This window comes from Camellia sinensis, chromosome 4 (genome assembly GCF_055761805.1).
Source record: "Camellia sinensis isolate YWXY chromosome 4, ASM5576180v1, whole genome shotgun sequence".
Taxonomy (NCBI): domain Eukaryota; kingdom Viridiplantae; phylum Streptophyta; class Magnoliopsida; order Ericales; family Theaceae; genus Camellia; species Camellia sinensis.
Genome location: NC_138964.1, coordinates 191,080,485 through 191,092,282, shown reverse-complemented (window position 1 = coordinate 191,092,282; position 11,798 = coordinate 191,080,485). Strand labels below are relative to the sequence as shown.

The window sequence follows — 11,798 nt, the reverse complement described above, 5'->3', positions numbered from 1 at the left end:
ACTGCTCTCAAATGGAATTATCTCCATTGAGTACATAAGGTCAAAAGATAATATCGCGGATCCGTTAACCAAAGGTTTAACCAGAGAGCAAGTCTTAAGATCATCGAGGGGAATGGGATTAAAGCCTTTTAACTAAAGAGTCGCCTTAATGGCAACCCAACCTAGCTGACTGGAGATCCAAAATCTAGGTTCAAAGGGACAACCGAATTATGTGTGACTCATTAGTATCACTAAGAAAAAATTTTCCTACCCTTTCCTATGATGACATAGTGATGTCTACAGTGCTAATCAGGTTAAGCTTTGCTTTTAATGATATTCATATCTTGGAAATCCAAGTGGGGTATAGCAGAATACTCTTAATGAGAATCACCTATATGAGTGTGAACTGGGCCGGTTCTATGGGAATTGAAAAAAGGCTAATTCTTTAGAGCACTCAGGAAAACCAGGAATTGTCCAGGGCCAAAATGGGCACAACCGATAGAACCAGATTATGTAAGGAAATAAAACAGTGTGACAGACTGTTGTCTTGGTTTACACCAATGGCAGAATAGTTCAAGACATCATGTTCACTAATTAGCCAGTAAACCCGATCGTCTTTCACAAGGGAAGGTTCAAAGCCAAAAGTTACCTATCCTTTGCAAGATATTTTCAATTTTGTACTCTCAGTGTCTGCATGTTGTTACATATTCGTTTTCAATTTCATTCATGTGGGGGATTGTTAGATAAAAATGGTTTATCACCATTAATTTCCGGTAATTTTGAGCTATCATTAATGTAGGCCCCACACCTCGGTTTGGGTGGGTCCAAGTGGCAATACGTTCCTTGCCATGTGGTGAACAAGAATATATACTCGGGTGGTCGAAACCATTTACGAGTGAATGAGAAATTAATACCGAAGTGAGCCTTATAAACATGAAAATGTTTGGTGTGGTTCCCATGAGTTGGTATCTAAAACCTTGTCCCACATAGGAAATATGGAAGAGTTTCAATGTGTTTATAAGCTCTGAGTTGGAGACCTTGGGTTGGGCCCCAATGGGTACCCAAGTTTTGTAGGAGGAGTTATGGACAAACCCAAAACCATCACCACATGCGCGCCGCCACCGCCGTCCGGCCGGTGTGGGTCTAACCCGTCCTTTATTTTTTGTTCCAAAATTATTTTAATTTTTTGCAGAAAAATTCAAAATCTGAAATTTTGAATTTAAAATTTTTCGGTTGCAACTACTCTCCTTCTCTGATAGTCTCGTTTCCAACCTGGTGACTGTTCTTCACAACGGTCTTCTATTCCGGAATAGGCACTTCTCAGCCTATATATATCAACCCTCCATTCCAATAGAGAGATAGTTTTTACCGTTCCAGTCTTCTCCGATCTTTGCTTCATAAGTTCTTCATTTTGCATCGTGTGTGAGTTCGAAAAATCACAGCCTGGTTCGTTGTACAAACAGTACGCAGTGCTGCATCTGTTTGGCGTGATTGTTGAATCCTAGAGGCAGGACGTCCGTTATTCTCAAGCACCTAGAAGAGGACGAATTTCTGTCTTAAAGACACAATGTCCAAACACTGGTCTCAATCACAAATTTGTTCTAAGTTTGATTTTGCAGAAAGTTGTAAGTTGAAGTTCTGTATTTAATTTTTATCTATTTTATTATTCTGTTAAATTAATTATTATCGAGAATATATTTTCAACAGATAATTGGTTAAAGAATATAGCCACGTGGTATTCCGAAAACATTGAATAATTTCCCCGGTATTGCTTATAACCATACAATGGAAAGAGATTAGGCATATTAATCATTCTTTTATCAACAAAAACTAGCTTAATTCAACTTATATTTCATACCTACTATACTACCTACTTTGTGAAATCGTTTCTTAAATGTGGAATTATTATGATGAAATTACATGCAAAACTTGAGATTAAATGTAAGTTCTTAAAATAAAATAAAAATAATAAAAAATAACTAAAATTGCATATTAAAGTCATAATTTAGCATGCAAGTTCAATGCGTAATTTCATCGAAGGACTAAATAGATGATAAGATGAATCACAGATTGAATTGAAACCAGCTTGTTAAAATTTATGATTTCACAAAGTATTTGAATTTGGGAAATAATTTGAAAACTAGATAAACTAATAATAAAATTTTAAAAGAAAAAATCTACATTTCTAAAATAATAACTAATAAAAAGAAAGAAAAAAAAATTCAGGAATTTTGAAAGATGTAGAAGATATAATCTACATTTAGATCGCCATTTAGAGGGTTGGCCTCAAGTAACTTTATTTTTTATTCAATTTTTACGCTGTGTTTGGTTAGAGAATTTAGAGAGGAATTTGGAAATGAAAAAGAAAAAAAGTGTATGAAACAAATGAAACATAGATATATTTTAGGGTACTTACGTGTAGGTCTTAATAAGTAGACTTATTTTTATTCACATTTCACCTATCTTTTCCATTTATCTTTCCAAATCCCTCCTCAAATCCCCAACCAAACACAGTATCAAAGTATATATAAACTTATCTAGTCTAATTCAAACCAAGCTTAAAAAATGAACAGATCCCAAAATATGTTGAAACTTAATTATCTACACAGTAGTCGATCTAAAACATGCTTTTAAATTCGAAATGTGCAGAACATAAACGGTGCAAGCTCAAGAATTTGGGTTTGTTTTAGAGCCCCAAGCCTTAGTCTAGGCCAAAATACTCTCATCAATGGATGAACATGTATACCATTTATGTACAAAATTCAAATCCAATACTACTAATTCTACCAGAAATTACAGCAAACAAAACATACTTCCAATTTCATGATGGAGCAAAACGGAGGTTAGCTAAACACAAATCTAATTCATTTGTACAAAAGCAAAATAAAAACTCCTTCGGTTTTGGAATCGACCTGTGCTATAAATCACTTCAACAGCTCTTTTGATATGAGATATCGAAAAGTAAAACTATAAGGAACCCATTCAATGCTCTTGCGGTGCTTCCCATCTTGACATTTCTTAATACTCTTTGTAACAGATTCAGGCAAACACTGTCGGATCATCTCTATCACACCAACTGGACACAACCCCGAGTCCTTCGCAAAGGACTCCACAATCTTCGGTAGAAGAATTTTCTGGTCTTTTCTTATGCCAAAGGTAGCCCGAATGTACTCTTCTTTTGCAAGTTCTAGCTCTTGAAATACTCTCTTGGGTGAGTAAACACGAACCTGAAAATAATGAAAGATCACCATTTGGAAATATTGATGGAAATATAGTATATATAACTAGATGTAAGGTTGGTGATTCTTCAAATTTGCAGATTCAAGAGCATTTTCAAAGATACAAAATAACAAATTAGGCTATTTAAGAGTGATGCTAAAAGATTATAGAAAGGAAATTACTGCAGGGTCAGAATGGCTTCCTGAACATAGTGCAAAGTGTACAAGGGGTTCGGGATGTTCAATGGCATATGCTTGTCGTTCACCTCCTGACTTGAACTTCGTTCTTGAAGAAAGTAACAAGCGAAGCCACTACAAGTAGAAGTAAAATTTAGCAGGCACACTACATGTGACAATAATTACTTCATTCAAACACATGATTTCTAATTTACTTGTATTACAATTCACTTCAAACAATTTGGGAGATGATTTTTTCTTTTTTTCTTTACAATTTGGGGGCGGCTATTTCAAAATGATGGGTATTTAAAAAGGAAAAAGAAAAAGAAGGCTATAACAGAAACCAACACATGAAAATCATGTAGCTCATGAATACATGAAAGAATAGCTCCAAGGACTATAACAGATGAACAACTTCAAGGGCTTCAACAAACACAAAAACCTTCAAAACAAAAGTGACTACAAGGGATATACCTGTCCAGGACGAGACATGCGGCATCCAAGGATGGAATTCTGTATTGTATCAGCGCCTACTATGTGACCTCCAATATTATAGGCAGCCTGGTTTAAATTAAGTCGTAAGAAAATAACATTCAAACAGAAATTTCCTTCAATAGAACGCCATGAAGATTTTCTTACTTTCAATAGTACAAAGACTCTCTTCACATTGTTTTGTGGAATCCCATAAGCCAAAAATGCCTAACAAATAAATAAATAACTCATTATAGTGTGGTCAAAGCAGAGATAAAACTGCGCAAAGAAGATTACAGTGTTTGATAATTCGTATTTTAATGATGAGATTAATACATGCATCACCAACGCATTGTGTATGTTGATCCAGAATGCTAGCTTCTCTTCATGTTTCATCTTCCTGGGATCCACCTCTTCTAATCGACAAATAAGGGACCTATCATATATATAACTCAATGAGCTTTAAACAAAACTGAAACAGAACATAGATTCAAAATTATGTTCTCATGTTTCAACTTTCTTGTCACAAAGGCTTACCTGAAATTTTGTAACATGTCCTCAACATCACCCAATTTGTGACTTTCTCTATATATACGTTGCACTTCAACCATTGTGCTGTAAGGTCCACTGAACTCCTTTAGTCCTTCGACGTGGAAAGGATTATCTAACCGTACATCAAAAGATGAATCTTTCCTGAACCCTGGACTCCACATACCACATTGATCTTTTGGAGAAAATGCACTCATTGACGACAAAGATGAAATGGGAGATGAGAGACCATGATTTGTCAAGGGTGGGTCTGCGAGCTTGCAGTATATAGCTGACATGCATTTGATCAAATCTTCAGAAAGCTTGTTAGGTGTCTCTGGGACATGATCAGAAATACGGGCACCAAGATGCTCTGCCAGACTGATTATGTTTGAAGAAGTATTCTGAGCATACTGTCAAGAAGCAACAAAGTCATAATTCGCAGGAACTGCCATATATATTGTTGAAATATGAATATTGTGTAATGGGCCCTTCGCAAAGAAGAACAAAAAAAAAAAAAAAAAAAAAGAGATCCCCTCTGTGAAAAAATAGATTAGATAAATAAATAAACAGGCCTACGCGGTGTGATGTGGCAAGAGTTGCTGGAAACTATAGGGCTAAGAAGCATGGAGACTGTGATTTCAAAAAAAGGGGGACATGGACGCAATGAAGACACAACAATAAAAAAATATATATTTTTATTTGTAATGTAAATTAATATTACATCCACAAATAATCAAAATTAACAAAAAGTAACACTAATTCAATATTTTCAAAAAATAAATCCACTCTTAAGTTAACTCTTATTGTTTGTCTTTTTTATGTTTTTTTCATAGATGATCTATTAATTATTTAAATCTACGCAAAAAGCAATAAACATTCAACATCTAACATCTATCAAAAGCGCTAAAGAAGATGGGGCAAAAAACTAATTGGCGTGTCCCCTGAAAACAAATTAATTAAACAAACGGGCATGCCAGCTAGCATGTCACTGTGTCTGACACTGTTTTGGATTGTCAATGCTTCATAGCTATGTGGGAGTCAAAATTAATACAATGATATTTATAAAAGTACATGATTAAAATGAATTTACCTCCATCATGGACAAAGGTTGAGAATGACAGGCACGAACAGCTTTACCAAGAGACTCTTCCATGGGAGAAGTTCTAGTTGATGGAACTGAACGTTGTGATAACGATGAGTGACTGCGGTGTACACCGGAATCTACTGGCTTCACTTCTTCTATATTACTGGATTCGTTCCATGGATTGGCCAGCGATCGACAACTAGTTTGAAGAGTTGAAATTTCCCTATTTGTATTAATGTCAGACCTGGAAAATTGTAGACACCTTCCTCTCGGGGTAGTCAATGGTGATTTTAATCTTTCATCTTTTGTAGATGGAGATAAGGAGGAAACTTGTTGATCAAATGCTTGCCGGTACAATGAGAGAAGATAGTGCTCCAAGTGCACTACTTCAAGCTCCAATACTGCAATTTCTTTAATTAGTTCTGTCGCCGGCTGGAGTCAAATACAAGAATTCTTTCAATTTAACCAGAAAGAAATAGTGGTGAAAAGTAAAAATACGTAAGAGATCAGTGTCGAACATTAATTGAGTAAAAATCTTACTAGAAAAGAAAAATAGGCTATGAAACACACTAATCATGCAAAATACAGAACCAGTTCAGAAAATTTTAACAAATGATTCAAAATGAAATCACTCTTACTATATATATTAGTTTTGCCACACAAAAAAAAAAAAAGAGTTGATAGGGAAGATACATATCAACATTGTTATTGATGTGATTAAGCTAGGGTAAGCTACTTTAAACTTTGTAATTTGTAAACATGTACAAGCAAAAAGAAGCTACCTTAGGCATTGATATTCCATCTGTGATACAATGAGAGGAAGACCTATAACCCAGTGCTTTTTCTAAAGCACAACGGAGACCAACTTGATCTTGTAATCTTTTCTCAAGTTGTAGAATCTGCATAGAATGTGAAACAAATTACTAAATAATATAATCTAAGATTCAATGCCTGTCATGAGCCGGGCCCTACTCAAGCCATGGGCAAGAATTTGGATTGGCTTGGGTATCATGCATCTTTTGAAACCGTGTCATGCACATTGATATTTACATGTTCAAGTTCCATACTAGGACATTAAAAATTTTGGATTTCAGTGTAAGACAACCTTTACGGAAACAACCTCTCTAGAAATGGTGAGGCTACATACATCTTGCCCTCCCTTGTGCACTGGGTCACCTTTTTAATGTAAGGAAACCCCTAAATTGTATTACCACGGTTTGACATATTAGTTCTATTTTTATACCTCTTGCCTCAAAGAATTTTGGACTTCAGAGCTAGGCAATTGTTTCTTCTTGGTCTTGGCACTGTCCTTCAAGTGCCCCATATCCTGATAAAAAAAAATAACTATAAGATTAGAACAAATGGGAATTGGTTGTTAAATAGTCCTCTAGAAATTGATTCATTCAGTTTGAGAGTTCAGTATAGAACTATCAGAAATAACTATTATTCTGCGAGCAAATGCATTGGATAATCAAAGGGTAAAAGAAGAAATTTATAAAAAGCACGTAGTAGACAAAACAAAATCATAATGCTGTGAGTTCCATCCTACGATAACCCCAAGGGGTTGACTAAGCAATAAAGACCTGAGGATAAAATCTAAGGTCTCGAGTTTGAGCCACCCAAAGGGTGCCTACAGGTTTTTGCCTAGTCGTTAAGTTCAGATCCTAGGATTAGTTGAGATGCGCACAAATTATCAAAAAAAAAACCAAAAAATAGTTCCATTCTATTGCGGTGACAATACTTTGAGTTAACAAGGCTAAAGGGCAGAAGAGAGTGAGACTTGCCAACTTTAGTCGGTGCGAAGGTTCAAGGAAATTATTCAATTTATCTCCTTCAAGTACTCCCTTATCTGGGAAGCTGCCAATGAAAATCAACAATATAAATGTCAAGAGAAATAAATGGGAAAAGAAAGAATTTGAAGCTTGCAAATGCATCTTTTGCCATATTCAAATCTATATGGTATTGATGACAGGCTCAAATTAAGTTATGAAAAATATGCCATGAAATGCATTATGAAGATTTTTTATCCCTTGATTAGTGTGTAATGTTTTATTGTATAGGTAATCCAAAGGTGGAGAATCTTACATGATCATTTTCATGATATTTTTTGCATGATTCCTAACATTATTCTTAAGTTATGTAAATGATTTGTAATTAAGGAGAAGAAAGTAGGACTACATGCCTTAACCCAGATTCAAGGTTCACACATTTCTAAGGACTCCTTAACTTTTCACTAATTATTTTGGAAATAAAAATACCAAAAAAATTCTTTCAATCAATGATCCAATGAAAATAGGGAAAACGGCATCAAAAAACTGAAAAGAGGCAATAAATGATGTGCTATAAAAGTTATTGCTTCTAAAACAAACTAAACCATTTTCAAGTCTTTTCAGTTGAAGAAACCCATCAGCTCCAAAATACCGAAAACTGAGTAAAGAAATATCAGAACAAGAAATCTCATGGCTACCTCTTAGAACGCTTGTGTCCATCCCTGGACCCTTCAAACCCCATCTCTGAAATCAAATCAAACACCATTTATCAACAAGAATTACCATCTAATAATGGAGAGAAAAAAATATTGCAGGAAGTAGAGAAAGCAGAGCAAAGAGAACTTACAATTACAGTATTTGAGCAAAAAAAAGAGTACCCAGATGGGATTTTGGGGAGATGAACCAGACCCACAAATCCAAATGACCAAATGGGTACTCAAAAATCTGTGTTCACACAATCAAAAACCCACTTTGTCAGCTTCTTGCATTGCAACAAACCACACCAGGTGCACAGAAAGGTTCTAGAAATCAATTGATGATGGTTTGCCGTGAAGCGAGAACACAGGTCTGGAGTCTCTGAACATATAAACAGAGTAAAAATTACTTACTTTTAAACAGTTCACGACTGTGGGTAAGAAAAGATGGTCCTTTTTGGACCCGTATGTCTTCTATGTGAATGGATACTACTCCAAATCTCTCTGTCTGCTTTTTGGGCAATGGAATTGGAGGGTATTTTGGCATTAAAAAAAACGTAAAGAAGCTCTCTCCTCGTCGTTGGCTTTAGTTGGAGAAACGCTTCTCGTCCTACTAGACCCTACTACAATGGCAAAGTGTCCAAAAATGGCATATGAATATTTACTCAGGCACAGGAGAGAGATCTAAATGGACAAATCAGAGGAAGATAAATAGTGTCCGTGAGGGTTTAATAATGGGTTTAAGGTATGTATATATATATATATATATACGGAGATGTGAACACACATTTATGTGTGTGAAGCAAGTGAAATTCTACCATGCACCCTATATATGCTCCAAGTAAGATGTTTATAACTTTTTGTTATGATTTATTAATATTAGTTATAATTTAATTATACATATTATAGTGTTAATTATAATATATTATGATGATAATTATGACATTATTTAGTTATGATCTAAATAATTTTAGATTATATCTTATATATTATTCAGTCATAACCCAAAAAAAATTCAATTATAACATTTGTAGGACAAATGTTATGACTTCATTATGGTGAAAATGTGTATCATAACATAACCCCTCAAATAATTTAACAAATCAGAACAATTATTAAATTTGATGAAGTTAAAAAGATAATTTTGATAGGGATGCACTTCCCTCTAGTTGGGCTTATTTTAGGTTTGCTTGTATGATTTGGATCATTTAAATTTTAATGCATTTGGTAGATTATTTGTTAAAAAATTAATTTCATCGATTATTAACAATTATATGTTTAAATTATATTTATTTATAAAAAAATTAAGAAAAAATTAGTGAAACATTTATTTTTAACTTTATGTAGTAAGAGAGATCCAAAATATTTTTTTATTAGCTAAGGTTCCTTAATATTTTCATAAAAAAAATTTGACTCTGAGAAATTTCACTCGACTCAGAGATATTTTGGCTCCGACTCAAAGAAATTTCAATTTTTACACAGAAATTTTAAAATATCAATGGGAAATCAAAGAAATTTCTCTGTGAAAATTGAAAGTTTCGTTTGATAGAGTTTGTAAATATAATTTGAAACTATGAGTTGTATTTTGAGTTTGTGAGTTGTAAAATTATGATTTGAGTGTAAAAAATTTATTTGGTTATGGTTTTTGAATAGAGTGTTCAATTGAGTTTTAAATTGTACGTGAAATTGAGTTTTGAAAGTTTGATGTGACATGTGAAATAAGAAAATTTGTTTGGTGATGAGTTTTCAAAATAGTTTTCAAAACTTAATTCAACCTATAATTGGCAATCAAACACACAACTCATAACTCGATATCCGTATTTTTGATCAACAGTCATAACCAAACTATTTTTAAAATACTCAAATAAAAAAATATTTTTTTTTCAATTAATTGTTTTTAAGTAATTTTTTTAAATAATTTTTTTTTCAAATCATTTTTTTTTCAAATAACTTCTATGTCAATTAATTTTTTTGTCAATTAATTTTTTAGGCCTGTATAAACATTAAAAATATTTAGAAAATTAAAATATTAAAAATATTCCAAAAAATAAAATATTAAAAATATTCTGAAAATTAAAATATTAAGGATATTAAAAATATTCCGAAAATCAAAATATTAAAAATATTTCGAAAATCAAAATATTTACAATTAAAATATTAAAAATATTCCTATAAAATAAAATAAAATATTTAAAATAAAAATTAAGTTGTTTTTGAGTTTTGAAAAGAGTTTTGAGTTGTATGTTTGGTTATGAGTTTTGAAAAGTAATGATTATAGTTTGAAATGAGTTTTGAGAAATGGGTGTAGAATTATGATTTGAAAAATCTAACCAAATAGCACACTTAAATCAGTGGTGGAACTATGTTTTGAAATCCAAACCAAATAGAGCCGAAATTTCTTTGAGTCGAACAAAATTTTTCTGTGAAAATATTGAAAGACCTTAACTACTACAAAAATATTGTAAGACCTTAACTACTATAAAAATATAGGCCTTGTTTGGTTTGTTTCTCAGAAAAATTTTTGGGAAAAATTATCTACAAACAAATTTTCAAGAGTAATTAAACCAAACAAAATTTTTCAAAAAAAATCTCAAAATTTTGTTTGATTACCTACTTTCCAAAATCACTCTCTCTCTTATACACATCAAAGCAATCACTTTTTTTAAAACTCTCTCCCCAAAATAATTTTTCAAAACTATTTTTAAAAAAAGACAAACTAAATAAATTTTCGTACTTTTTATCTCAAAAACTACTTTACAAACACAAACCAAACACACTCATAGTATGTCATTTATTTTATAAAATTTTAACAACAGGGACCTTACAAAAAATTTCTCAAATATAAATGAGAAGTATTATTTTAAAAAATAGACTATATATTAATATTTTTTATTTTTTAAGAATGATTTATTTGAGAGGTATTAAAAATTAAATAGCCTAGATAATTGAGGAGTATCCGAAAAGGGCACACAATACATTAAACTCGACCTTCCAATCCAAACATTGAAATGGAAATTATAACAAAAATTCATATTAACTATGCATTTTATATAATAATATAAATATAAATAACAAACAAATCTCATTAATAAATTTAATCCAAAAAAACCCAACAACAAAAATCCAAACCCTATATATTCTCTTCTCTTGTTGGGATCCAAGTGGGAATTGGTGACCGTCCATCCACCATTGCCCCATGCCTAGTTTATAGCAGCCAGCTACCCCTAATAGGCCATCTAAGATATATTAGCCCGTTTGGTGTAACTGTTAAAACAGCTTATAGATTATACCTTAATAGATTATACAATATCTTAATAGATTATACATTATGATTTTAATCAGAAGTTATTAATCTATTTGGTGTAGCTGTTGGATTATAGATTTAAATTGCTGAGTAGTATTTGTTAAATAAGCTGTGAAATAGTTTTTTCAATTAATTTTTATTTTTTGTTTGTCTACATTTCTTATAAAAAAAAATAATAATAATCTATAGTCCATTTGAGTCTTTTTCTATTTTTAAAAAAATAAAAAAATTTAAGAGTATAACCATAAAGTAACATATCCACAGCAGAAGCTGATAATCAGAAGCAAGGGGTGAGCAGCTTCTCAGAATCAACTTTTTTGAGTTAAAATAAGCTGTTAGAATTAGAAACTGTTTGAAATAAATTTAACCAAACAGTTCAAAATAATTTTTTCAAAGCTAAAAGCCATAAGTTGGCTCTGAAAAGCTGAAACAAACACCCCCATTATCATGGAAATATTATTTTAGAAAAAAATAATTAAAAAAAACTAATCAATATGCTTGGTTATCATTTTTTAAAAACACTTTTCAGAAAAGTCTACTTTTTTATTTTTCATGTTTTTTTTGTTTTTA

General features: G+C 32.2%; 1 protein-coding gene across 2 annotated transcripts; it reads right to left on the bottom strand.

Annotated features, from left to right (window-relative positions):
• Positions 1-2,683: 2,683 nt before the first annotated feature.
• On the bottom strand, positions 2,684-8,646 carry LOC114262362 (uncharacterized). Of its 2 annotated transcripts, XM_028202728.2 has the most exons (13): positions 8,339-8,646; positions 8,077-8,174; positions 7,928-7,973; positions 7,245-7,317; positions 6,704-6,787; positions 6,243-6,359; positions 5,467-5,892; positions 4,383-4,786; positions 4,182-4,281; positions 4,014-4,073; positions 3,849-3,935; positions 3,381-3,509; positions 2,684-3,206 (listed from the first exon to the last, which is right to left on the bottom strand). In XM_028202728.2, the coding sequence occupies exons 3-13, from the start codon at positions 7,969-7,971 to the stop codon at positions 2,904-2,906; spliced, it is 1,827 nt and encodes a 608-aa protein (XP_028058529.2). In that variant the 5' UTR covers positions 7,972-7,973; positions 8,077-8,174; positions 8,339-8,646; the 3' UTR covers positions 2,684-2,903. The 2 variants fall into 2 exon arrangements, with proteins under 2 accessions (XP_028058529.2, XP_082723344.1); XM_082867218.1 differs by having other exon boundaries at positions 8,077-8,618.
• Between the last annotated feature and the right edge of the window lie 3,152 nt (positions 8,647-11,798).

Bases quoted from the DNA above. Each gene is read 5' to 3' on its own strand.
- LOC114262362 (XM_028202728.2), bottom strand. From the start codon at position 7,971: ATGGGGTTTGAAGGGTCCAGGGATGGACACAAGCGTTCTAAGAG. The intron at 6,788-7,244 runs GCAAGTCTCACT...TTTTTTTATCAG, and splicing joins CTTCGCACCGACTAAAGTTG to GATATGGGGCACTTGAAGGA. The intron at 3,936-4,013 runs GTAAGAAAATCT...AATTTAAACCAG, and splicing joins GAGTCTTTGTACTATTGAAA to GCTGCCTATAATATTGGAGG.